At 43.9% G+C, this 21,828-nt stretch overlaps 1 protein-coding gene across 4 annotated transcripts in view; it reads left to right on the top strand.

Annotated features, from left to right (window-relative positions):
- IFNAR2 (interferon alpha and beta receptor subunit 2) overlaps positions 1 to 21,828 on the top strand; it is a 34,880-nt gene that overhangs the window by 7,794 nt on the left and 5,258 nt on the right. For all 4 annotated transcript variants that reach the window (XM_050785989.1, XM_050785985.1, XM_050785987.1 and 1 more), the window contains exons 2-7: positions 4,467 to 4,558; positions 6,221 to 6,262; positions 7,499 to 7,622; positions 8,967 to 9,139; positions 11,226 to 11,371; positions 15,319 to 15,487. In XM_050785989.1, the coding sequence (XP_050641946.1) occupies positions 4,504 to 4,558; positions 6,221 to 6,262; positions 7,499 to 7,622; positions 8,967 to 9,139; positions 11,226 to 11,371; positions 15,319 to 15,487 (709 nt within the window). In that variant the 5' untranslated portion in view covers positions 4,467 to 4,503. The remainder of the gene's footprint in view (positions 1 to 4,466; positions 4,559 to 6,220; positions 6,263 to 7,498; positions 7,623 to 8,966; positions 9,140 to 11,225; positions 11,372 to 15,318; positions 15,488 to 21,828) is intronic.

Below are 21,828 nucleotides of genomic sequence, written 5' to 3'. Positions count from 1 at the left end.
GCTGGAAATTTTGACTTCGAATCACTTGGATTTCTCTAAGAGAATACCCCAGGTTGGACCTGCTACTGTGGCAACAGAGAAGACTTAAAAATTACATTGTTTTTAGCTTGAACTTGGTCTTGTGAAGTCCTAATTAGGGAAGAGGAGTCAGTCTGGGGGTCTAGGGGAAAGCAAAGAGATAAAGCAGATAAGCTATAGGTCTACCTTGCTTCATGGTCTAGTACATACAAACAGAAAGAAGAAGCAGAGAAGCTATAGGTCTACCTTTCTTTATGGCCCAGGACATATGACCCTCCTGCACACATAACTCACAGTCTTCCTGCTTACCATCAAATGCTTCAACCTATCATCTAACATCTTGGCTGACAGAAGAATGCAAGTTAGCTCCCAGCTACCTTGGCATTGTCAGTCCTCCACGTAGCACTCTTCAGCCCAAATTGCATTTTATAAAATCCCCAAAAGGCCTTTGTCTCCTGGCAATCACCTCCTCTCTTACTGACCTGCATTGCTCCCTTGCAATGTATTTTCCTGCTTTCTCTAATAAATCTGCCTTTCTTGACCTAAACTGTCATGGTAAATTCTTCTTATGCCTGTGTCACCAGCCACAGACAGTCTACACAAGCCATGACAAGTCTGCGATTTCATGGTCTTTTTTTATTTTGATGATATTTCCCCAGTGTTTGGGGGACAGAAGAATGCCCACAATCTACAGGTCTTAGTCATGTGGTGGGGACAAAATATCCGAGAGAGAGAAGGAACAAGATCTACTGGGGCTCCTTAAAGTTCTTCTTGAAGAATTCCTTTCTCACCTGCGAGTAGGGAAGACTTTCTGATTATGACTCCAAATTTAGAAGCTAAGAAAGAAAATACCTTTAAATCTGAAAACGTAAAACTCAAAAACTTCTGGGTGGTTTTTTTTTGGGGAGGGGGTGGTTTTTTTAAAACAGCACAAGCAACTCAAAGGGCAAGTGACAGACTGGGGAGAGAAGAAAAAGATGTGACTCATATCACAGTTTCCCTTCTACTTTAAAAAAAAGCTCCTGCAAACCAGTAAGAAAATAGCAACAGCTCAATGGAAACATTGCCAAAGTCACGAACAGTTAATGAGAAGGAAATACAAATCACTTTTAAACCTATGAAAAGATAAAGATGTTTGATCACACTCAGAGTAAGAGAAATACAAATTAAGCCGGGCGCGGTGGCTCACGCCTGTAATCTCAGCACTTTGGGAGGCCGAGGCGGGCGGATCACAAGGTCAGGAGATCGAGACCACGGTGAAACCCCGTCTCTACTAAAAATACAAAAAATTAGCCGGGCGCGGTTGTGGGCGCCTGTAGTCCCAGCTACTCGGGAGGCTGAGGCAGGAGAATGGCGTGAACCCGGGAGGCGGAGCTTGCAGTGAGCTGAGATCGCGCCACTGCACTCCAGCCTGGGCGACAGAGCGAGACTCCGTCTCAAAAAAAAAAAAAAAAAAGAGAAATACAAATTAATGTGAAAGACAATTTTTTGTTTATGAATTTGAGAAAAATCCAAGAACTTGATGATACACCTGTAAGACGAGATGGTAGGGAAACCAAAATTCTCACACGTTACAGGTGGTTATATAAATTTGTACAGCCCCGAGGGTGGCTGGAGTGACAGTTTCTATCCAAATTACAGATGCCCAGTTTCATTGCCAGGTCTCTTCTGTCTGCTTCTTCAGACCCACCTTCCCCTCTCCCCACTCTTTAGTTGGCCCAGGATCCTGTCTGGTAAGGATACAAACCCAGGCCCCTTGCCCTATGGCTTCTGGTTGTGTGCAGCCGATGGGGAGCCCCAAATGAGAGAAGTGAGGGACACAGTGAGGGATATTTATCCCTCAGCCTCCTGCCTGCACTGCCCTCTTGGTCTGGCTGTGTCTAGTGGTCTCATGTCGTAGCTGCTCATACAGGAGTTTCTCCTTACAAACTGCAGTGTTGGCTCTTTCTCTTCCCCTTACTGCCCAGAGTGATTTATAGCCATCAATGTTGTGAGCTACAGATTCTCAACTCTCTCTTCTGCAGGCCCAGAGTGGTCACAGCCCTCAATGTTGTGAGCTACAGGTTCTATACCCTCCCTTCTGCAGGCCCAGAATGGTTATAGCCCTCAATGTTGTGAACTGCAGGTTCTGTACTCTCCCTCCTGGGGCCCAGAGTGGGCACAGCCCTCAACGTTGTGAGCTGCAGGTTCTCTACTCTCCCTCCTAGGGCGCAGAGTAGTCACAGCCCTCAATGTTGTGAGCTACAGGTTCTCAACTTTCCCTTCTGCAGGCCCAGAGTGGTCACAGCCCTCAATGTTATGAGCTGCAGGTTCTATATTCTCTCTTCTGCAGGCCCAGAGTGGTCACAGCCCTCAATGTTGTGAGCTGCAGGTTCTATATTCTCCCTTCTGCAGGCCCAGAGTGGTCACAGCCCTCCATGTTGTGAGCTACAGGTTCTATACCCTCCCTTCTGCAGGCCCAGAGTGGTCACAGCCCTCCATGTTGTGAGCTACAGGTTCTCGACTCTCCCTTCTGCAAGTCCAGAGTGGGCACATCCCTCAATGTTGTGAGCTACAGCCCTTAATGTTGTGAACTACAGGTTCTGGACTCTGCCTTCTGGACCCCAGAGTGGTCACAGGCCTCAATGTTGTGAGCTGCAGGTTCTATACTCTCCCTTCTGGTTTGCCTACAGCCTGCTCACACATTTGTAAATACAGTCCTGCACCCCCTAATGATGTCTTGGGCAAAGATGGACTCTTTATATGACAGTGGCCCCATAAGATTATACCATATTTCTACTGTACCTTTTTTGTGTCTAAATATGTTCAGATACACAAATGCCACTGTGTTGCAACTGCCTGCAGTATTCAGCACAGTACCACGCTGGACAGATTTATAGCCTAGGAACAATAGGCTATACCATATAACCTAGATGTGTAGTTGGCTACGCTATCTAGGTTTGTCTAAGTATACTCTATGATATTCACACAATGAAATAGCCTAACAATGAATTTCTCAGAACATAGCACTGTTCACAGTTGCAAAGATACGGAATCAACCTAAGTGTTCATCAACAAATGATTGCATAAAGAAAATATGGCTAGGTGTGGTGCTCACATCTGTAATCCCAGCACTTTGGGAGGCCAAGGCAAGAATCCAGGAGTTTGAGATCAGCCTGGGCAATATAGTGAGACCCCGTCTCTAAAAAAAAAATTTTTTTTTAATTAGCCGGTGTGTGGTGACACATGCCTGTAGTCCCAGCTACGTAGGGGTACAGGTGGGAGGATTGCTTGAGCCTGGGAGGTTGAGGCTGCAGTGAGCCATGATTGCACCACTGCACTCCAGGCTAGGCAACACAGCAAGACCCCGTCTCAAAAAAAAAAAAAAATTACATATATATATATACACACAGTATATTCAGCCATAAAAAAGAATGAAATTATGTTTTTTGCAGCAACATGGGTGGAACTGAAGGCCATTATCTTAAGAGAAACAACTCAGAAACAGTCAATACCACCTGTTCTTATAAGCGGGGGCTGTTAATAAATAATGTGCACACATTGACATACAATGTGGAATAATAGTCATTACTGCCTGAGAAGGGTGGATTGGCGTGTAGGGAGTTAAGGAATGAGAAATTACTTAATGGGTATAGTGTATACTATTCAGGTGATGGGTATACTAAAAGCCCAAATTTCACCACTATGCAATATATCTATCTAACAAAACTGCACTTGTACCCTTTAAATGTATTTTTTTAAAGTGTCTATCCTAATTTGAATGAGCTGTTTCCTGCCAGAACGCTAACTGATACGTCATTTGTCTAACAGTTCTACTTCTGGAAATTTTCCCACACTTAAACTGGCACATGTGCAAAATGAAAGAGATTTCCTTGCAGAAGAGACTGGAAATAATTCAAATGTCTACAGTAGGGGTACTAATTATATAAATAATGGTGTGTCTATAGAGTAGAACTCTATCCAGCTATTTTAAAAAACAAGGATAGAAAGATCTTCCAAATATATTTTTAAGTGAAAAAAGCAGGGTGGAACAGGGACTATACATGCTATCTCTTGTCTAAAAGATGGGGAAATTAGAAATATGCGTTTGTTTTTGCTTATGTGTGGAGACACTCTGAAGGATTCACAAAAGAAAAAAAAGTAGTTTTCTAAAGGGAGTAAGACTTTTCACTATTTTTTTTTTTTTTTTGTATGCTTAAAATTGTTGAACCCAATGACTGTTGCCTGTTCAAAAGTTAAATTTAAAATTCCTCCCTGACTAGGTGGGGGATTGGGCCCAGAAGTTGAGACCAGGCTCACTTGAATAAATGGGGTAAATGATCCAGTTCCCGGAGCTAGGAATTTTACTATTCCTTACAGGTCTCTCCTTGTCTTGTTTTTGCTCCCATTTTTATATTTGCAATTTAATTAGACACTTCAGAATTTTGATCACCTAATGTTGATTTCAGATGTAAAAGTCAAGAGAAGACTCTAAAAATAGCAAAGATGCTTTTGAGCCAGAATGCCTTCATCGTCAGACCGCTTAATTTGTTTCTCATGGGTGAGTGCTGCTTTTTATCTTAGCTCTTATAGAAGCAAGCTGTGATGCCATCCTCATGGAGAGCCCTGGCAGGAAGTAGCAAACTAATTTCCCTGACTAGAGGACCCAGTTCCAGCCTGCCTAGCGTCAGGAGTTAAGTGGAAAGCAGATAGGAAACCTACACTAGTGGTTTAGATTCAGTGTAATTTCCTGTCCTGTTGTTAATTTTCAGAAAACAAATGAGTGACTTAAGGCAATAATAATTGGGACTATGCTCGCCTATAATTTGAAGAGTAATTTCTCCTAACACCCTTTCTTCCTCCCCAATCTTTGATAAATGTCTTTTAACTCTAAAGTTGATTAATTAGTAGCATGCTTATTCATATTCTGAGAATGTTTCTAGGATGGACAATTGCTTCTGAGGACACTCCCTCAGCCAGCCCAAGTACTTAAACAAAAACAAGGAAATTATTTTGGTGTTAAAGATCTTGTGTGTGGCCGGGTGCGGTGGCTTACGCCTGTAATCCCTGCACTTTGGGACGCCGAGGCAGGTGGATCACGAGGTCAGGAGATCAAGACCATCCTGGCTAACATGGTGAGCCGAGATGGCGCCACTGCACTCCAGTCTGGCTAACATGGTGAGCCGAGATGGCACCACTGTACTCCAGTCTGGCTAACATGGTGAGCCGAGATGGCGCCACTGCACTCCAGTCTGGACGACAGAGCGAGACTCTGTCTCAAAAAAAAAAAAAAAAGTTCGTGTGTGTGTGTGTGTGTGTGTGTGTGTGTGTGTGTTTGTGTGTGTTTTGAGACATAGTTTCACTCTGTTGCCCAGACTGGAGTACAGGGCGTGATCTCAGCTCACTGCAGCCTCCACCTCCTGAGTTCAAGCAATTCTCCTGCCTGGGCCTACCAAGTAGCTGGGATTACAGGCACCCACCACCATGCCCAGCTAATTTTTGTATTTTTAGTAGAGACAAGGTTTCACCATGTTGGCCATGCTGGTCTCAAACTCCTGACCTCAAGTCATCCACCCGCCTTGGCCTCCCAAAATGCTGGGGTTACAGTCGTGAGCCACTGCGTCCAGCCTTTTTTTTTTTTTTTTTTTTTTTGAGACAGGGTCTCTCTCTGTCACCCAGGCTGGAATGCAGTGAGCGATCTCAGCTCCCTGCAGCCTCCGCCTCCTGGGTTCAAGCAATTCTCCTGCCTTAGCCTCCCAAGTAGTTGGGACTACAGCTGTGCACCCCCACACCCAGCTAATTTTTTGTATTTTTAGTAGAGACAGGGTTTTGCCGTGTTGGCCAGGCTGGTCTCGAATCCTGACCTTATGTGGTCCACCCACCTTGGCCTCCCAAAGTGCTGGGATTACAGGCATGAGCCACGGCACCTGGCCCCAAATATATTTTTAAGTGGAAAAAGCAGGGCAGAACAGGGACCGTACATACTGTTGTTAGTGTCAGCTCCCAAATGGATCTTATCTCAGCTCAGGTCACAGTCCTTGCACCATGTGCTGCTGGCACCAATGTAGAATAAAAACCATCTATGTGGGCATTTTTTTAGTACAAGAAAAGTCTCAATCTGATACCAATAAATGTGTGTTAAAGAATTCCAGACTTAGAGTAATCATTGCAAGTTGAGCCCAGATAAAACTGTTGCCTCTCTAATGTGTTTTCTTCCTTCTAGTGTGTATCAGCCTCGTGTTTGGTATTTCACATGATTTGCCTGGTAAGAGATGTTTTTTGGCTTCACTAAATTTTGTATAAGAGTGAAAGTGTTGGGGCAGCCTTTCAGAGGTATAAAATGTGGGATATTTGATTTCTGATTGTACATCTGTTACCAATTTTATTGGGATTCTTTCTCTGTAAAAGGAGCTAAAATGAGCTAACTCTGGTTTTTTGAGAGATACAAAACTAGTCTAAGAAATGAACACTAGAGATCATTTTTAAACTTCTTTAAAGAATATTCAAACTCTTAATAATCTCACTAATAGAAGAACGAGGAGACACAGACTGTGCCAAACAAAAGATGGCCCAGAAATACTTGCTCTTTAATTTACATTCTTCCACCCTGATGGTTCCAGACAAAGGACGATAATCTTTTTTAACTAAACTTCTTGCTACATATATAAATCTGTCCACAAAACTTCATTAAGCATTAAATATGTGTCCAACCTTGTGCTAAGCGTTGGTTGGGGTTGAAGAGTTGGCAATCGAGAAACAAAGGCCTGGGTCCTAACCACAGGAAACTTAGATGATCTTTAACAATTTAACCATATAAGGCAAAATTTGGCAAGTGTGGCTTTAATGTTTTATTTATCACTGCCACTTCCCACCTGCATGACATTGTATAATTCAACTCAGTGTCACAGTCTGTAAAATGAGTCTCTTCTTAGTGCCTACTTCAGCATTGTTACGGGGCTTAAATGCTTACAAAGGGCCAGTCTGGGCTCATGTTATACTCCCCTGCTCTCTGTGATCCAGGGAATAAGTATGCTGGGGAATCCAGAGGAATGAAAATTTGCAGTGGGCTGAGCTACTTAAGGAGGACTTCATGGAGGAGCTGGAAGCTGAGTTGAGAGAACGACTTGGGGAGGGAGAATGGGTAGGGGAGAATGAAAGGAAGTGTACCACGTGGGCTGGGATGGCCTGGGTTATTTTGGTCCAGTGAACCATGGAGGGACAGTCCAAGGGCATTGGAGAAGCCCTTCTGTCCAAACTCTGCTTACACAGTGCACAGTTCCTGTTTCCTACACTTGCCTGCCCTGACAATATGTTGTTCGTGAATTAACTTATTAATTCATTTCCCATGTCCTGTAGACTTCCTGTTTTTAAGACCCAGGGCTCTCTGGAGGTGTTATCTGCCAGAGATGTGGGTTCTAGATCCCAAGAAATGACTGAACAGTGACCAGAATACAACTGTGGGTTCCAAATTTCAATGCCTTTTTTCCCTTCTTCTCTTTAGATTACACAAGTGAATCTTGCACTTTTAAGATCTCATTGCGAAATTTCCGGTCCATCTTATCATGGGAATTAAAAAACCACTCCATTGTGGCAACTCACTATAAGTTGCTGTATACAATCATGAGGTTGGTTTGATATTTCATTTTCTCTTGGTAAACATATTGTTGTTCTGTTATATGGGGAGTGGAAGAAGAGATGATCTTTTCTCTCTCTCTGCCTCTCCCTCTCTCTTTTCCTGTCTACCTCTCCTTCTCTCTGCGTTTCTTATTCAGAGCCTTAAAAGGCCAAAGGCAAAACACCATCCATCACACATCCATTTTTAATTAAATTGAATACTTTAATAATCCACATTTATTTTGACAAAGCTTGTATGTGTCATCAAATTCAATTTCTACAGCTCAGAACCTCACATACAAAATAATTCTTGTGTATGGGTTAGGCAATGATTTCTCTATTTCAGTCAGTCTGAATGTTTAAAAGTCCCGTTATCTGAGGACAGGAATCCAAAGGTCTTTTGACCAGGTTGATGGTTTATGTTCACTTTTCTTTACTCTGTTGGGACACCAGAAACTGCCTGGCCTAGTCTGGGACAGGCCTGGGTGCAAAGTCTGGTTTGGTCACTAACCAGCTTGACACTTGGCACAGAGTTCAGCCCCTAAGCGAATGCCTCTGCTGAGAGGTTGCTGCAAGGATTCATGACATAATGGATGGAGTCCTGTTTGTCTTTCTTCTTCCCACGCCTACCAATCTTAGAAGTCATTGCTTTGATCTAGCAACCCCTTGGAGTGTCCTTTTGTTGGTAATTTATTTGGCCTAGAGCTGCTGCCGCTCCTGCTTACTGACTAAGCCAGTGGAAGACCTCTTGTGAGTTTCTGTTTGGTGCCTGCTAAAGTCTTAAAAGTTTTTCTCTGCATTGAGTGGTCACATGTATCATCCAACTAACTGAAGCTTGGTAGATGAGATGTCTGTGCTGTCCCTGAAATAGACCAGGTCTGACTTAGGACTGGATCATCTAGTCTTAGCCAGAGAGGGAGGGGGTCTCAGGGAAGGCATTCATGATTGTCCCATAGAGGGAGGGAGATCTGAGGCCTCCACCATGAGGGCCCAAATTCATTCATTTACTCATCCGGCAAATTTTACTGAGCACCTGCTACCTGCCAGGGGGTCCAACTGTGAACCAAAGTCCTTGCCCTCCTGGAGCAGACATTATGTAAATGGAGACATGAGTAAACAAAGGTATAGTGTGACAGGTGTGAGTAAATGCTACAATCAAGAAGAGAGAGAGGGATTGAAAGTGCAGGGGTGGGGAGGGTATAAGATGTTCCATTTTCAATAAGATGGTTGGGAAGATCACTTAGTACAGTGATATTTGAGCAGAGCCCTAAAGGAGACAATGAAGTAAGGCACCCAAAAATAGACTCATTACGTCAATGCTCACACTTTCCTTTTTCCATTTTTTCTTTCCAAAGTAAACCAGAAGATTTGAAGATAGTTAAGAACTGTGCAAATACCACAAGATCATTTTGTGACCTCACAGATGAGTGGAGAAGCACACATGAGGCCTATGTCACCAGCCTAGAAGGATTCAGCGGGAACACAACCTTGTTCAATTGCTCACACAATTTCTGGCTGGACATAGACAGTGAGTTTATCTCTGTTTCTCCACTTTGTCCCCATCATCAAGATCATTATCATTTGCTATTCTGTGAAATAGGAGGTCTGCAAAGGTGTTTTAGACCTGGGGCTGGGCTCACCTCTTGGCCCTGCCACTTCCTAGCTCTGTATCCGTGGACTGCTTTGCCTCTCTGAGCCTTGGTTTTTTAAATCTGAAAAGTGGAATGATAACTTGTACTTTGCAGATTCGCCCAGTGCCTATATAAGGCAGTAGGAGCTGCTGTTTTTCGGTTTCATAGCCTGACAGGAAGTGTGGAGCCAGGTTCAGGTGGGCTGGATCTAGCTCTCCCACCTCTTTGGCCCAGTATTTTCTTTCTTTCCTTCTTTCCTTCTTTTCTTTTCTTTTCTTTTCTTTTCTTTTCTTTCTTTCTTTCTTTCCCTTTCTTTCTTTCTTTCTTTCTTTCTTTCTTTCTTTCTTTCTTTCTTTCTTTTTTTCTTTCTTTCTTTCTTTCTTTCTTTCTTTCTTTCTTTCTTTCTTTCTTTCTCTCTCTCTCTCTCTCTCTCTTTCTCTCTTTCTCTCCGTCTGTCTTTCTTTTTTTGTTTTTTTGAGATGGAGTCTCACTCTGTCACCTAGGCTAGAGTGCAATGGTGCGATCTCGGCTCACTGCAACCTCCACCTTCTGGGTTCAAGCGATTCTCCCACCTCAGCCTCCAGAGTAGCTGGGATTACAAGCACACACCCTCACGCTTGGCTCATTTTTTTGTACTTTTAGTAGAAATGTTTCACCATGTTGGCCAGGCTGGTCTCGAACTCCTGACCGCAAGTGATCTGCCTGCCTCAGCCTCCCAAGGTGCTGAGATTACAAGCATGAGCCACCACACCTGACCCTAGTGTTTTCTTGATACAGCAACTCCACCCCCACGTTATAACCCAATAGTTCTTTTGTGTGTGAACACCCAAGTGTGCATGCACCTAGGACCCAAAGCTCAGAGGAGAAGACTAGAACCGAAGAACAGGTCTACCCCTTCTTTCTTTCCCTATGACTCAAGTCAGCTCCCTAAGGCACTGTGTTAACAGCTCCAGCTCTGTTACTTTTTCAGTTTCCCACTTTACAACGAGTTTCCCAGAGAACCATTTGGTCTCAGCTTCCTGTTGTAGGCTAGGCAGGTGTGCACGTGCTCATACATGCTTAGCAAAGTAGTAAGGATGACTACTACTTTGTTGCCACTGTGGCAAACAATTCAGATATGACATTTGCTAGATTTGTGTGCATGTTGATGTATGTGTATAAACAGACATCTGTGTGTACACACAGAAAAGAAAGAAAATCAGAATTTGTAGTTCATGGTATTTGGGTTGTTAAAGAATGCGTATTAAAGTAACAATGAGATATGTTTCATGACTCAAATGATAAATATGAAAAATACGTAAATATCCAGGCTTAGAGAATGCATATTAAAGTAACAGTGAGATATGTTTCATGACTCAAATGATAAATATGAAAAATACATAAATATCCAGGCTTAGAGGGAATACAAAGAGCTTGCTTTGGCATGGTCCATCTGAAGTAATTGACAGCATGTATTAAAAACCTTAACATGTGCTTACTCTAATCCAGAATTCTTTAGTAACTTGTCCCAAAGAAATTATTAAGGCCGGGCACAGTGGCTCATACCTGTAATCCCAGCACTTTGGGAGGCCGAGAGCAGTGGATCACTTGAGCTCAGGAGTTCAAGACCAGCCCGAGCAACATGGCGAAACCCTATCTCTACATTAAAAAAGAAAGAAAGAAAAAAAGAGAGACAGAGAGAGAGAGAAAGAGAAAGAGAAAGATAGAAATTATGAAGGACAAATGCAAAAATGTAGTTCCAAGAATATCCCATGATACATTAAGTCTTTAATAAAAATCAGAGACAATTTAAATGTTCAAAACAGTGAATCAGTTAAATCGTGATACAGTCACTTAGTGGAATAGCATTAGCAATGAAAAATTATGATGTAAATCAGGTCTTGGCAGATTTTCTATACAGGGCCAGAGAAGAACCACTTTAGACTTTGTGGGCCACGTATGGTCTCAGTCACATATTCCTGTCTGTTTTTGTTTTCTGAACAGTGTCTTTTGAACCGCCAGAGTTTGAGATTGTTGGTTTTACCAACCACATTAATGTGATCGTGAAATTTCCATCTATTGTTGAGGAAGAATTACAGTTTGATTTATCACTTGTCATTGAAGAGCAGTCAGAGGGGATTGTTAAGAAGGTAAGTGGCTTCTCCTGTTAGGATCAAAACAGTTCTGAGTGGGTAGTCAATGCACTTGACTGTCTGTTTTGAAAGGAAATTTGCAGTTGAACAATTAAAGCTGAAAGGTCAGGCTTCTGTGTGGTCTGACCTTAGGGAAGAAGTCACTATAGTTCATTCACTATATTGATCTAAACCTGCAGCACAGTCTTCTTTAAAAGAATAAACCACAGCTGGGCGTGGTGGCTCACGCCTATAATCCCAGCGCTTTGGGAGGCCGAGGTGGGCAGATCACCTAAGGTCGGGAGTTTGAGACCAGCCTGGCCAATATGGTGACACCCAATCTGTACTAAAAATACAAACATTAGCCGGGTCTGGTGGCAAACACCTGTAATCCCAGCTACTCCAGAGTCTGAGGCAGGATAATTGCTTGAACCTGGGAGGCAGAGGTTGCAGTGAGCCGAGATTGCACCATTGCGTTCCAGCCTGGGCAACAGAGCAAGACTCCGTCTCAAAAAAAAAAAAAGAATAAGCCACATGTACAACATAAAGGAACACACAGGAGAGAGGGTGTGGGAGGGAGATGCAGAGTACAGCCAAATTTCAGTGAGCCCTGGAGAGATTTCTTTGAAAAGGAGGGTTTAGCTGAGCCACCTGTGAAAAGCATTTGTCGCTGCCTGTCTGGCCGTCACACACAGTAAGGAAGTGGCTCTTCTGGCAGTTCTGTCCTCTCATAATTTCTGCGAAGGACCTGACTGTCAGTAACCTTAGGGTAATCTGGTATCAGACAGACCTGGATCTTCAATTTTTGTTGTCCCTGTCCCTCCAAATGCTGGAATAAGTGGAAATGGTCAAATTGCTCTCACTGGTCTAGCAGCAGCTTATGTCTGTAGAGCCCTTTGCCAAGTATAAAACCTTTGCAAGTAAGACCAACCTGAGAGATAATCAGGGTAGATGCATTTCAGGCAGAGGGCACAGGAAGTTCAAAGGTTCTGAGGCTGGAGTGAGCCCGGTGTGTTTCAGCAGCAGCAGGGAGAGGTGGCTGAACTGGAGTGACCAAGCAGGAGGTGAGGGGGAGGTGAGGTCAGAGGGTAAATGTGGCTGGACCTGGTAGGAGTTTGTGGGTCTGGGTCTTCTGAGTGTGATGGAAGCCCCTGGAACCCAAGGCTTAACAGGGCATCCTGGCTGGGCTGTTAAAAATAGACCATAGGGGCAAAGATGGGAGTTAGGAGACCAGTTAAGACACAATCAGGGTGGCAGTCACTTAATAGGCAGTAACAAATTATATGATTAGTATCATGTTTCTTTTAATATCAACATGGATTATAATCAATACTCTAGGAAAAGGAGCAAAAATGGGGGGAAAATAAGTTTATGTGGCCTAAGGACTATGTGAAGTGTCATTAAATCTCCTGTTTCAATCATGTCTCATTTGTGTTCACCCCATAAGCAACTAACTCTATGTTTTAGATTATGATTCCTAAAATAAGAGACTGATGCTTATTAGGATACTGACTACTCTGTAAGAGGAAAAACTGTAGTTAATAGACACCTTCTTCATAAAGAAAATTAGCCTTTAAATTAAATCAAGAAAAAAAAAGCTACTAGTATAATCCAAGCAACAGATGGTGGTGGCTTGGACCTTGATAGTAGAGGGGTAATGAGTAGTGAGAAGCCATCAAATTCTGCATATATTTTGGAGTTTTGTTTGCTTGTTTGTTTTTGAGACAGAGTTTCACTCTTGTTGCCCAGGCTGGACTGCAATGGCACGATCTCGGCTCACTGTAACCTCCGCCTCCCAGGTTCAAGCAATTCTCCTGCCTCAGCCTCCCTAGTAGCTGGGATTACAGGCACCCACCACCACACCCAGCTAATTTTTTGTATTTTTAGTAGAGACAGGGTTTCACTGTGTTGGCCAGGCTGGTCTCTAACTCCTGACCTCAGGCAGTCCACCCACCTGAGCCTCCCAAAGTGTTGGGATTACAGGTGTGAGCCACCATGCCCAGCTCATAATTCTGCATATATTTTGCACACGGAGCAAGACGAACTTCCCCATTAACTATGGAAGATGATGAATGAAGCAGGTGAGGGTTAGATAGGGTTAGAGGGTTTGGGACATGTTAAATTCCAGGTGCCCGTAAGGGATCTAGGAGGAGACGTGGGGAAGGAGCTGGATGTGCCAGTCTGGAGTCCAGGGGAGAACCCCCAGCTAGAAAGAGAGCCTGGGAGCCACTGGCTTCTTGGTGCATGTTGAATGCCCTGAAACCAGATGAGATCACCTGGAATAGACACTCAGAAGAGAAGGCGTCCAAGGACATAACCCCGGGAACATTCCAAAATTTGGAGATCTGGCACATGAGGAAGAAACAGCAAAATCGACTGAAAAAGAGCAACCGGCATGGAGAGAAGCAGGTGAGAGTGGTGTCCCGGTAGCTGAGAGAAGAACGTTCCAGAAGGAGAAAGTGGTTTACTGAGTCCAGTGCTGCAAATGGGACAATGGAAGAGGACTGACTATTGGATTTAGCAACATTGTGTCCTTGATAAAAGTAGTTTTAATAGAGTCAAGGTCAAAGAGCTGGTTGGAGTAGATTCAAGAAAGAGCAGGAGGAGAAAAATTGGAGACAGTGAAGAGAACTCATTTTTCTAAGGAGTTTTTCCAAACAGGGAAGGAGGCTGTGTGGTGGTCACTGAAGGGGAAGCTTTTAGTTTGTTGGGTCGTAAGTTTGTTTACTAACTCCTCCTCCCAAACAGAAATTTACAGAAAAACATTATTACTGAAGGCTGTATGTGAGCTGCTAGGAATCCTCATTTATTAAACTGCTAGTAAGAATGTATTTAAAAAACTGTAAAACATGATACAAAAGTTATTATTCATGAAAGAGCCTTCATATCATCTTTTAAATTCTGAAGTGGAACGCAACTACAGGAAAGAAGAGGCCAGGTGTTTAAAGGGGGATGGCTGGGCGCGGTGACTCACGCCTGTAATCCCAGCACTTTGGGAGGCCAAGGCAGGCAGATCACTTGAGGTCAGGAGTTCAAGACCAGCCTGACCAACGTGGTGAAACCCCATCTCTACTAAAAAATACAAAAAACTAGCCGGGCGTGGTGGCGGGCACCTGTCGTCCCAGCTACTCCAGAGGCTGAGGCAGGAGAATGGCATAAACCTGGGAGGTGGAGCTTGCAGTGAGCTGAGATCCAGCCACTGCACTCCAGACAGAGTGAGACTGTGTCTCAAAAAAAAAAAAAAAAATTAGCCAGGCATGGTGGCAGGCACCTATAATCCCAGCTACTCAGGAGGCTGAGGCAAGAGAATCTCTTGAACCCAGGAGTTGGAGGTTGCAGTGAGCCAAGATAGTGCCACTGCACTCCAGCCTGGGCAATAGAGTGAGACCCCCATCTATCTATCTATCTCTATCTATCTATCTATCTATCTATCTATCGATAAAGGGAGAAGATGAGAAACTAGACGTCAGTTTTGTCACAGACAAGCTCTGTGACCTTGGAGAAGTTACTTAGCCACACTGAGCTACAGTTTTCTCATCCGTTGAATGGAGAGAATGCCTATTTTGCAGACTGTTTTGAAAGTCAAAAGAGTTAATGTTATGAAGGCACTTTCTCAAGTGTAAAGTAGACACACACTGTCCATGAGAGAAGATAATCATGTAAAAATGATGTCACAGAGACTTTTATTCCTCTTTGAAGACTTTTATCTCATTTGTAAAATGAAGTTGCTAGACTAGATTTCATGGGTGTAAAATATGTGTGTGTGCGGGTGTATATAAGTGCATGTAGGTGTAGTTTTCTGATAGCTTACGTACTCCAGGTGACTTATAAATCCTTTTTCTTACCAAGCCTGTGATAAATCTAACCCTGTTTGAGATTTGAAGACAAATCCCAAAAGAGATTCTTAAGTCCTGCCTCTAAATGAAATTCTCAGAGTCTTACTGACTTTTTGCTTATTTTTACAGCATAAACCCACAATAAAAGGAAACATGAGTGGAAATTTCACCTATATCATTGACAAGTTAATTCCAAACACAAACTACTGTGTATCTGTTTATTTCGATCATAACGATGAGCAGGCAGTCATAAAGTCTCCCTTAAAATGCACCCTCCTTCAACCTGGCCAGGAATCAGGTATGTTCATTTTTTTAAATTCGTGTTTTGAGTATTCATGCTTTTACTCTGAGGGCAAGCCTATTTAAAGAAAAGAATCGGAAATTCGTGGAGCACTAAAGGTCTTTCTTCCAATAATGGCACCTCCCAGAGGTATTTTCTGTTGATTCGTGTGTACAATCTGGTAGCGTCACTTTTATGTTGTCATACCAAAAGACAACCAGATACTACTCGATGAGATCAGAAGTCTTGAAATGGAAATGCTTTTATTTCAGGGAGTCAGGATTAAATTCAGCGCCGTGTGCCCTTAGTGTGGCCGTTGCTGAAGCCAAATGCCAGAAGAGGTGGAGCTGCTTGAGACAGTGGCATACAGTGGCATTAAGGGGTGAAAAGGTGGAAGCAGCGAGGTTGGGTGCAGTTCATAGATGTGATCTGGCATCAGCTGTAGCTCATAGATGAAAGGGACCCTTGCCAGGATGTGCAAGAAAATCACTAATGAAGGCTGAACACCTTTCTGTTACACAGACATCAGAACAGTAAACAGTGTGATCCCAAACCTTCCTCCCCTTGGGAGTGAGAACAATCAAATCTCGGAACTCCCTGCTGATTGTTTTCTCAGGAAGTAGCCAAGTCTCCACCTATTTTACCAAAAGTGAGAAGCTATGCAAGTCTTCCTCAAAGAAGCCCTTCTAAATGTCCCAACCCCAGTGTTAGGGGAAAGGGATCCCAATCCAGACCCCAAAAGAGGGTTCTTGGATCTTGCACAAGAAAGAATTCAGGGCGAGTCCATAAAGTGAAAGCAAGTTTATTAGGAAAGTAAAGGAATAAAGAATGGCTAGTCCGTAGACAGAGCAGCCCCAAGGGCTGCTGGTTGCCCATGTTTATGATTATTTCTTGATGATATGCTAAACAAGGGGTAGATTATTCATGCCTCTCCCTTTTAGACCATGTAGGGTAACTTCCTGACATTGCCGTGGCATTTGTAAACTCATGGTGCTGGTGAGAGTGTAGCAGTGAGGACAACCATCTTGGTTTTGGTGGGTTCTGGCCGGCTTTACTGCAGTCTGTTTTATCAGCAAGGTCTTTATGACCTGTATCTTGTGCCCACCTCCTATCTCATCCTGTAAGTTACAATGCCTTAACTGTCTGGGAATGCAGCCCAATGGGTCCCAGCCTCATTTTACCCAGCTTCGATTCAAGATGGAGTTGCTCTGGCTCAAATGCCTCTGACACCAATGGAAGTATCTTTAATGTTCTGATTTACGAGAATAAAAATAAGGTAGGATCTATAAAGAAATTACTTTAGTTGTAAACCAAAATAAAATTCTAAGCCCTCCAACCAACTGAATGGACCCCTCCTCTTGGACAAGGGCCAAATACAGTAAAGTAAATGAAACACCAGTTCAGGTCATGATGGGAATGAGTGGTCCAGACATGCCTCACTGTACCTTCCTACCTTTGGAATTCAGGCACAGCTGGCCAGCACTAATGTTAAAACAGAAACCTTAAGACAAAAAGACGCTTTATAGCACTAATACCAACATGATGGGTAGCAGGCCCTAAAAGAAATCAAAGTATTTTACCCCAAAATACATTTATTTGACATATTTAAAATGGCCCTGCAAAGCTGTCTCTTGCAGGGAAAATCTGCTTTCTATAAAGAACCGCCTTCCCAGTCCAGGTCTTCTTCCTGATCCAAGAGAGAATTCACTAAGAGTCTGGTACTTTTTTAAGTCCGGTAAGAAACATTTACAATCTATTCTCTCTGAAGCCTGCTACCAGAGGCTTCATCTGCATAATAGGAACCGTGGCCTCCACAACCCTTTGTCTTAATCCAGATGCTTCCTTTTATTAATTCCAAGTCTTTAATCAGGAAATCTTTGAATCTATCTATGACCTGGAAGCCCCCACTTCGAGTTGTCCCACCTTTCCAGATTGAACCAGTGTACGTCTTACATGCATTGACTGATGCCTTATGTCTCCCTAAAATGTATAAAACCAAGCTGCACTCTGACCAAGGGTTCTCGGGATCTCCTGGGGCTGTGTCATGGGCCATTGGTCACTTGTATTTGGCTCAGACTAAATCTCTTCAAGTATGTTACTGACTTTGGCTCTTTTCATTGACAAAGTGATATGGTCATTTGTGAATGAAGTGAGCTACGGAACGTTGCCTAGCACATAACAGTGCTGTGTGTTGGCTTCACTACAGGGCAGTATGATTTGATTCTCTAGTGTTCCTCAAGACCAGATGATGCATAGACTGGTTCTAAAGGAAAGAACATCTCAGACACCTTTAGCTTAAGTTATTTTTATGTCAACAAAATACAGGCAAACCTAAAACTACATATAGATTCTATCTGACTATAGCTCTTTCAGAAATATAAATGGAAAATAAATGTGCATATCTTTGTTCTAACACCAGCTATCTGACACTAACTAGTTGTCCAATGATTCAGTTCATTTCTGACACTACCCGAGGTTAGCACAGACCCCACAGGTGAAAGGCTCAGTCCCACAAAACTGCCTGCCCCCACTTCAGACGCCAGCCACAAGTCCTGGGTGACAAGGTTACCTGCACTTCCATCTGACCTGGCTCCAAATTCGGGAGTTCCCATGACCTCCCTTTAGGTTTGATACTTCGCTAAAATGACTCAGAGAACTCGGGAAAGTGTTATGATTACCACTTTATTACAAAGGAATTGAGGGACAGCCATTGAAGAGGTGCACAGGACAAGGTCTGGAAGGATCCCAAGTGCAGGAGCTTCTGTCCCTGGGGAATCAGGGTGTACCACCCTCTCTGTGCATCCATATGTTCATGAATTTGGGGGCTCCCCAACCCTTGGTGTTCACAGTTTGTATTGGGTTTCATTATGTAGGTGTGATTGATTAAATTACTGGCTGCAGGATTGATCTCAGTCTCCAGCCCACTCCCCTCCTTGGATAGAGGTCAAATGGGGGAGCTGGCAGTTCCAACCGTCTGATCATATGTGGTTAGTTTTCCTAGGGACCAGCCCTCATCCTGAAGCTGTCCACACCCCGCCCCGTCGCCTCACAAGCATAAACTCATATATGGCCCCTAAAAGGGGCTTGTGGACAAAAGACACTCCTATCGTTCAGGAAATTGCACAGATTTTTGAAGCTCTGCTCCAGGAGCTAGGGACAAAGACTGGATATATATGTATGTTTTATTATATCATTGATCTTACATAAAAACAAAACTCCTATAGACAATAAAAACTGAAATTAGTGACCTGGTAGACAGATGGTGTCTACCATTGAAACTCAGTTCCCAGTTCCAAGGTGAACGTGTTGCTGACTGAGAAGGCACAAGCTCCTTGAAGGCTGATGAACTCTGTGATGACTCACTTTCTCCCCTGACTCTTTTCCATTTCACCTACCGAGGTGAAACATAACAACATCCTCTCGGGTTATTCCATTTTTACTTGGTGTGAACACGTCATGCTGCACATCAAGTCAGCCCTCATTCTTTGATTATTACCCAAGACAGGTCAAGTGCCACACTCTCTAATTATCCAAATACTGTACCTGATGTCAAATTCTTGTTTGAAACTCAGGAAGCAAATAGGTTCAGGTAACGTGACCTCTGCCACTCTCTGCTTGCCATCTGACCTACTCTCAACTAGCCAAACTCAGACACCAGACAGGTTTGGATGGCGAGGGGTCTTGGAAGGATAGCCTGAGACCAGCATTAACATAGGCTCAGCAGTAAGCACTGCGATCCTAGGGCAGACTGATATGGGGGGATTTTAGCCCAGAGATCTGGATAAACACCTTCCCCTTGTCAAGCCCTAAAATTAATTGTGTGGCTCTTTTATTAATATTTAGGCCCTAAGGAAAAGCTCTGTTCATTCATTTGACAAATGTTTATTGGGGGCCTCTTATGAGCCAGATTCTTTTCTGGATATTGAGGATTTAGCAGTGAAGAAAACAGATAAAAACTTCTCACCTTGTGGAGCTTACATTGCATTAGGAGACAGAACAAGATCAACATGTAAAATAGATTGTATGTTAAGTAAGTACCATGGAAAAAAATTATGCAGGAAAGGAGGTAAGGGGGATGTCAGGTGGAGGAGAGTGGGTTGCTATTTTTAATAGGACAGTGTCTTGATTTGCATTTGCTAGAAGCAGAACCTGGGATGTGAATTCATTTTTAAGTGTGATTTATTGGTGGGGGCATCTTAGGAGAAGGGGAAAGAGGGAACAGGTAGGGATGGGGAGAGAGAAATTAAGCAAGCATGTGGCTCTCAGCTAAGCCTGATCCCAAGGGGTTCTCTGAAGCATGAACCATGTCTTCAAGTCAGCAGCCAGTCAGTTACTGGTGGTGATCTATGGCATGGCCTCCAGATGAGGCAGCCCCCTTTTGGGCAAGGGCAATTCCTTATGTGTCCAGAGTTGGTTCCTGCCAGTGGGTTCGTGGTCTTGCTGACTTCAAGAATGGAGCCATGAACCTTTGTGGTGAGTGTTATAGCTCTTAAAGATGGCACAGACCCAAAGAGTGAGCAGTAGCATGGTTTATTGTAAAGAGCAAAAGGACAAAGCTTTCACAGCTTGGAAAGGGACCTGAGGGGGCTGCCACTGCTGGCTGGACATGGCCAGCTTTTATTCCCTTATTGTCCTTTCCCATGTTCGTTTCTGTCCTATCAGAGTGCCCTTTTTTCAGTCCTCCCCGTGATTGGCTACTTTTAGGATCCTGACGATTGGTGCATTTTACAGAGCACTGATTGGTGTATTTTACAGAGTGCTGATTGGTGCATTTTACAGAGCGCTGATTGGTGTGTTATACAGAGCGCTGATTGGTACATTTTACAATCCTCTTGTGAGACAAAAATGTTCCTGATTGGTGCATTTTACAGTCCTCTTGCAAGACAGGAAAGTTCCCCAAGTCCCCACTCCACCCAGGAAATCCAGTTGGCCTCACCTGTCACTTAGAGAAGGATCAGCTCTGAGATATATAAGCAGACACGTGCAGCAGCAGTAGTGGGTGTGCACTGACTGGAAAAGGGGACATGAGCCGGCCACCCACAGCATCCACCACAGATGGCCTGAGAGGGCGTTCCTGAGAAGGTAGCGTTTGAGTAAAGACCCAAGGGAGATGTGGTAAGCAGAATAATGGCCCCCAAAGATGTCTAGTCTACATCCTAATCCCAGATATGTGAACAGACTAACCTCTATGCCAAAGGGGCTTGTGGGTGTGATGAAATTGAAGATCTTGGCTGGGCACCGTGGCTCATGCCTGTAATCCTAGCACTTTGGGAGGCCGAGCCAGGTGAATCACCTGAGGTCAGGCGTTCGAGTTCAACTTAGCCAACGTGGTAAAACCCCATCTCCACTAAAAATACAAAAATTAGTGAGGCATGGTGACATGCGCCTGTAGTCCCAGCTACTTGGGAGGCTGAGGCAGGAGAATCACTTGAACCCGGGAGGCGGAGGTTGCAGTGAGCCAAGATGGTGCCATTGTACTCCAGCCTGGGCTACAGAGCGAGACTCTGTCTCAAAAAAAAGAGAAGCAGGAGACTCAGAGGCAGAGAAGGAGCTCTGACAGCAGCAGCAGAGGTCAGAGAGTAAGGATGAAAGAGGGGGCCATGGGCAAAGGAGTACAAGTGGCCTCTAGAAGCTGGGAAAGGCAAAGAAATGGGTTTTCCCCTAGAGCCTCCAGAAGGAGTGCAGTCCTGCCAACACCTTGATATTTTTTATCCCAGTGAAACCCATTTTGGATTTCTGACCTCCAGAACTATTAATATATTTGTATCGTTTTATGACATGGACTTTGTCATCATTTGTTACAGTGGTAATGGGAAAGAAACACAGGGTGAGGGAGTGAGTCACGCAGACATATCGGGGAGGGAGTTCCATATGCGGGGTTCAGCAAGTGCCAGGTCCCCGAGGCAGGATATGCCTGGCACGGCACGGCAGGAGTGAACTGAACAAGGGAAGAATAGTAATAGTTCGCGTCAGAGAGGATGGAGGAGCCTGAATGATGTAGAACTTAGAAGCCGTTGCAAGAGATGGGGGCCCTCAGAAGGTTGTGAGCAGGTTGCTCCCCGGGATCTGACTTAGGATGTAAAGGGAACATCCACATGCCTTGAAGTAGGAACCAGGTGACCCCTGGGCTGATTACTGCAGTCACCCAGGGGAGGGGCAGTCTTGCTTGTTCCAGAGAGGTAAGTATGGGAGGAACTATACGAGACTGATATTAGTTGTCACCAATCTTTTCACAAAGTTCTTTCTCTTTTCCATTAAAGATCATAGTGATCAGATATTACCAACCCGGTTGCTCAGTTCAGCCCCCTGCTTGTGAGGTTTCTAATTTTTTGTTTAAAATATCTCCACAATGAATCCAG

This window comes from Macaca thibetana, chromosome 3 (genome assembly GCF_024542745.1).
Source record: "Macaca thibetana thibetana isolate TM-01 chromosome 3, ASM2454274v1, whole genome shotgun sequence".
NCBI lineage: Eukaryota > Metazoa > Chordata > Mammalia > Primates > Cercopithecidae > Macaca > Macaca thibetana.
The sequence above is the reverse complement of the archived record's forward strand: the minus strand, read 5'-3'. Positions and strand labels throughout refer to the sequence as shown.